The following is a 5,702-nucleotide window of genomic DNA, read 5'->3' as shown; positions in this document are numbered from 1 at the left end:
GCCGCCCCTCCCCCACCCGGCTCGCGCGCTCCCTCACCCTCTCACCCGCCGCCGCCTCCGCCCGCCGCCTCCGAGGGGGAGAGGTCCTGCCGCTGCCGCTGCTCGAACTCCCGAGTCCCTGGGGCCTGGAGCCGCCGGCTCGCCGGTCCACCCGCCTCAGCCGACACCGACGCCTCCTTGCTTCCTCAGGGGCCGCAGCGGGCTCCGACTGCGCCACTCGCACCCCGCCTGGGCCGCGCTGCGCGTCAGCACGACTAACAAGGACGTCAGCACGCAGTCGCCTGCGTCGCAAGGCCTGCCGGGAACCGTAGTATGCCACCACCACCCCCACCCCACCCCGCAACCGGTGCGCAGGCGCCAAATCCACCACGGTAAGTGTAGTTTCTGAGGATGCGAGAGCCGAACTACTCCGTTGCCGAAGAACTACTAATCCCGTCGGCCAATGCGAGGAAGAGCGAAGGACTCGACCGGAGCGGGCAACGTCATTTGGAGAGTTTCTGCCACTGGGGGAGGAGCACCTCGAACGACGCTCGAGCTCCCCGCTGCCTCCCGCCTGCGGCATTCTGGGAGTTGTAGTTCTACTGTGGCACGGAACCCGTATGTAGCCTTGGCGTCCCCTTCCCGGATCCGGCACGGCCGCCATTTTGTCTCCCCATGTTGGGAGGCGATGGCCGGAGCCTGGCGGCACTACAGCTTCAGGGGGACTGCCGGGAACCGAGCGTTACGCACCCAGGCGGAGATCCTAGTCAGGGGGCACCGGGGACCGCGGCGCCCCGCTTCGGGCTCAGGGCCGTGGTGTCCACAGGCCGTCCCCTGCACCTGGATGAGCCGGCTGCCCTTGGCCATCGGCTTGGTCACTCGGAAAGGCGACCGGGCGCGCCGAACGAGGCGGGGCAGGGACGCTACAAGCAATGTTCCCCTCCCGCGGGAGGCCCCCCGGGAGCCAGGTGCCAGGCGCAGCAGATAGGGGCCCGCTTCCCCGGGGGCACCCCCGCGCCTCCTGGCCTCACCCGAGTCTTTCCAGCCCTTGGCGACCGCTGCGCGCCCCAGGGACCCGCCATTTCTCGCAGGGCTCGCACCTGAGCTCGGGTGCCCGGAATGGGTGTGTCCCCTGCCCGCCCTGGCTTGGGGCGACCCTGGAGCAACGGGTCAGAGGCGTCTCGCGAGGGTGAGGATGCCCGGTGGCTTCGCACCCACCCGCGTGACACCCGCAGCCGCCCGCGTCGCGGCCCCCCGGCGCCCTGATTTCGGAGCTTGCTGCTGTGGGCGCGGCTTAGGCTCGGGACCCCCGTGGGGTACAGTCATCCCCCCAACCCGTCATGGGGGGGAACGAGGGAGGCGGCCCCCTGGGCCAGGGCTGCCCTGGACACAAGGCCCTGTGCCGAGCCGCAGGCCTGGGGGCAAGCGGCAGCGCCGTCCGCGCAGAGTTCCGGTTGGCCCTTGGGCAAGGCCGTGCCAGTGTCCCCAGCCTCGGTCTGGCTCGGCGCCAGGCATTCAGGCGCTGCCTTGCCAGGAAGTGCCGGGCCTGCGTCCTGGCAGTGCTGCCAGGTAGAGGCGCCAGCTACCCGTTGCATCTGGTGGAGAGAGTGGGCCGGGGCCTCCCCGAGGGGTCTGAGCGGGGGTTGAGTCTGCGGGCCAGCTGGCCAGCCTGCGGCCCAGAGCCCTCGCCAGGGAGTGACCCTGGCGCTCAGACCCCTCCTGTCTCCTGCTGCGCCCGCAGCCGGGTGGCTCAGTGGATCCTCCTGTCCTGCTCCCGGCTCTGTCTACTGTCCTGTCACCCCACACCTCTGGCCTCTTCTGTATGTGGGAATGGATAAATCTTTTTTTTTAATGTGACTTTATTCAGCCACTGACTTCTGTCTGAGCATCCAACTGGTGCCAGCGTTTTGCGAGGAAAACCCCGCGGTCAGGTGAGCGCAGGGGCCCGTCCCCATCACGGGCGTGTCCCCTCTGTGAGAACTACGGCCCGGCCACTGCAAGGCGTCCTGCAGCGCGTCCCCTCGGCCCTGGCTTCACCAGCAGAGCCGCCTCCACTCGGCCGCGTCAGCTGCTGTGGTGGGGAGAGTCGTACTCAGATGCACGTGGACGTGGCGCGCGCACAGTGCCGGCTCTGCCCCCGCCATTCCGCTTTCTGTCTCCGAGTGGCCTCCGGCGCCTCCTCCGAGTGGGATTCCGAGTCCTGCCGCCGATGGACTCTGCGCAAGGCGCCCTGCCGGGCTGCCGGCACCCAGGATTCCGCCTCTGTGTCTGCCGGAGGCCACGCTGTTGCCCAGCGCTGATGGGGTCTTGAATGTTCTCAAGTTTCTCAGAGAATGAAATGAAAGTTGTCCCTCGGACTGGGATGGGGGGGTCACCTGTGACTCTGTTCTTAGCTTTTTTTTTTTAGTCTTATTTATGCATACAAAAGCTGGGGTACAGGCCAGAGGTGCCGGGGTGAGAGGAGCCCCCAGATGGCTCCCCTGAGACACCGCTGAGGGGGCAGCGGGGAGACAGGCGAGGTCTGCTGCGCCCTGAGGCCCCTCCCTGGCCGGGGATCAGACTCGCGCGGCAGGGGCTGCGGCCAGCTTCCCAGTGCTGAGACTGAGCCCCTTGTGCCGCCAGGGAGGCCCCACGCTCCGTTTTCGAGGGCCTGCTCTTAGAGCCCGCCCGTCCCGGGGCGCAGGGCGGCCTGGGCCGCAGTTTCGCCTGCGTTCTGGGTCACCAAGGAGGCTGAGCATGGAGGCGGGTCACGGGCCTGCTTTTCATGCATGTATCTCCTTTGCACAAATGTCTCTTCAAATCCATTGTCCATGTTTAAGTGAGCGGTTTGCGTTTTTGCTGCTGCATTATGGAAGTTCTTTATGTATTCCAGCTCTTCATATATGCCGTTATTGCAGACATGATGTATAAATAGCTTCTCCCTTCCGTGGGTAGGTTTTTCTTCTTTTGTACCCGCTTTTTGATACTATCCTTTCCTGAACAAAAGGTTTTAATCTCAGCAAGGTCCCATCCACCCTGGCCGGCCCTGGCTGCTCTGGGGACTGTCCTGCGCCAGGGCCTGCACGCACAGCTGCCTTCCCCGCTGGGAGCTTCCAGAGTGATTCTAAGGCCCTTCTGAAACATCATTCATGTGCAATGCTATCTGTCACTCATGCTTCCATTTTTTAAAAGCCTTGTCATGAGAGGAGGTGGCCTGGGCCGCTCCGTAACGCATGTCCACCTGACACCGCGAAAGGGGCCTTACTTGGAAGAACAGTTTTGCAGGCATAACGAAAGGTCTGCAGATGGGATCTCTGTGGTGAGGGTGGACCCCACTTCCAAGGAGTCACGTCCTTTTTTTTCTGTTTTTAATTTGTCTTTTTTTTTTTTTTTTAGATTTATTTGTTTATGCATACAGAGCTGGGGTCCAGGCCAGAGGTGCAGAGGGTGAGAGGATTCCCCAGAGACAGAGCGGGGAGCAGAGCAGGCAGGTCCATGGAAACACACTGCTGAGGGGAGCAGCAGGGAGACAGGGGAGGTCTGCTGAGCCCTGTGGGTGAGCTCCCTGGCCGGGGATCAAACGCGTGCCCAAGTGGCTTTGGAGGGCTTCGTAATGCGGTGCTTTAGCCCGTTGGCCCCCAGGAAGAGCCAGGAGTCGTGTCCTCTTAAGAGGAGACGCCAGAGGTGACGGCCCTGAGGCTGGTAGCGCGGGGAGCTGCCCAGGGCCTACGTCTGCGTGCCAGCATGTGCTGGGGGGGACGGCTTGGCGGGGAGCAGGAATGCCTTCATGTGAAGCCTCTGGGCCCAGGAAATGCACGCAGCCGGGTGGGCCTGGGGAAGTCGACAGCACCAGGACACGCACGCAAGAGAGGAGCGAGGAAGCCGCGGAGACGCCAGCCCAGAGAGGCCCAGGCCAGACGGAGGCGGCCAGAGCTCCAGCCCAAAGGGCGGGGACCCCACGTCTTCAGGGTTAACCCCCTCCAGAGTCAGGCCTCCAGCTGGTCTCCTTCCATTCCGCAGCCCTCTCTGGGCTCCCGGGCCCCCAGAAAGGTTCCAGCCCAGGGAGGGACCTGGGCAGGCGTGAGGGAGCTGCTCTGGCTGCCCCTTGGTCCTGGAGCGGCCTTGGCCAGGATCTCAGGCCTTTCCCACAGGGGCCAGGAGCCAGCCAGGGAGGGGTGTCCTGCCAGGGACCCCGCCAGAGGGAGCCCAACCCTGGGGAGGGCGACTGGGCACAGTGCAGGTGGCTTCCCCCTTCCCAAACGCTGTGATGCCTGGGCCGGTTCTCACGGAGGCTGGGACGCGTCTGAAACTGCCTCAAACCGAGACCAGGGGCGCATCACAGTCCAGTTGTGGAGGTCGGAAGCTCTACGTGGGCCTCACTGGCAGGCTCCCTGGTGTCCTGGGCCCCCAGCAGGTCCATGTCCTCCCTGTCAGCCAGAAGCCCCCATGTCCCGAGCAGCATGGCCCTTTCCCCATCTCCCACATTTCAAGAGCTGGGCCACCAGATGACCCAGGCTGATCCACGACCTGAAACTGAGCTCCGAGCAGACCCAGGCCCCACCCCAGCCGGCCCGCAGGGGCGCCGGGCAGGGCGGCGGTGTCGGGCCATGAGCTGCTGGCTGCAGCCTCACGCGCTTCTTTGGGGTCTCTTCTTGAGGAGGGTGTCAGGCATCGGGGAACTGGGCCCTCCTCAGGTGACCGCAGATGGCCCTGCCCAGGTGAGGTGTTGGCACCTGAGGGGCTAGGCCCTGGCTGCCAGGCACCCGCCCCCCAGCCCTCACGGTGGAAGCCTGCCCACCCCAGACGTCCTCACTCTCTGCCCAGCCGCTCTGTGCCACCAGCCCCGCCCCGGGGACCGAGGAGTGCAGACCCAACGGGGCCAGTTCTACCCTGGGTCGCAAGGCCGTGAGAGTAGCTGCTGACGCAAGGCTCAGGATGGGGGCCGGGGCCGGGGGCCGCGCCTGCTGTGGACACTGCCAGCTGAGGAGGCCACAGCAGGACTCGGCCCAGGGTTGCAGGCGCAGCCCGAGGGTCCCGGCGCCCAGTTCTTGAAATGTGGGAGAAGGGGAGGCGGTGTGGGGGGCTGGGCCCCTCTCCGGCTTCGGGGTTGGAAAGGGCCACGTGGCTCGGGACATGGGGGCTTCTGGAGGCTGACAGAGAGGACACGGACCACCATGGAGCAGTGGACAGAGACTAGCCAGAGACAAACTGCGCTCATTTCATTTCACTGAAATGAAAACCTTTTGTTCAGGAAAGAATATTATAGAAAAGGGGGGGAGCGGCCTCCCAGTGGCCCAAAGGGTCAGTCTCAGCTCTGTGAAGCTGTTGCAGCCACTGCAGCCTGAGTCCGGTCCCCGGCCAGGGAGGGACCCCAGGGCCCAGCAGACTTTCCTGTCTCCCTGCTGCCCCCTCAGCAGTGGATTCCACTTCTGCCTCTTCTGCTCCCCACTCTGTGTCTGGAGAGCCCTCTCACTCCCCACAGCCCTGGCCTATACCCCAGCTCTCGTAAGTTGGAGGAGGAAGGGAGGGAGGGAGGGCGTACAGAGGCCCTGGGACACTCAGGGGCCCTCCTGAGCCCCAATCCTGCCCGAAAGCGGGGGGCACAGTGCCCCAGGCTGCGCCCCACCTCGCACCCAGGACTGGCCCTGGGAGAGGCGGCATCGGAGGGAACATCCGGGCCTGGACTCTCGCCAGCGCGTGCCTGGGAGTGCTGCAGGGGGCTGCGAGGACACAGGTGGGGTGTC

General features: G+C 65.2%; 1 protein-coding gene across 1 annotated transcript in view; it reads right to left on the bottom strand.

Moving 5' to 3' along the window:
- The window catches only part of SRRM2 (serine/arginine repetitive matrix 2), a 17,607-nt gene extending 17,030 nt beyond the window's left edge, over positions 1 to 577 (bottom strand). Inside the window, 2 exon segments of the mRNA XM_012731684.1 lie at positions 38 to 145; positions 147 to 577. Of these exon segments, the coding sequence (XP_012587138.1) occupies positions 38 to 145; positions 147 to 562 (524 nt within the window). The 5' untranslated portion in view covers positions 563 to 577.
- Between the last annotated feature and the right edge of the window lie 5,125 nt (positions 578 to 5,702).

Source organism: Condylura cristata, unplaced genomic scaffold (genome assembly GCF_000260355.1).
Source record: "Condylura cristata isolate star-nosed mole 26May11 unplaced genomic scaffold, ConCri1.0 scaffold00032, whole genome shotgun sequence".
Taxonomy (NCBI): domain Eukaryota; kingdom Metazoa; phylum Chordata; class Mammalia; order Eulipotyphla; family Talpidae; genus Condylura; species Condylura cristata.
The sequence above is the reverse complement of the archived record's forward strand: the minus strand, read 5'-3'. Positions and strand labels throughout refer to the sequence as shown.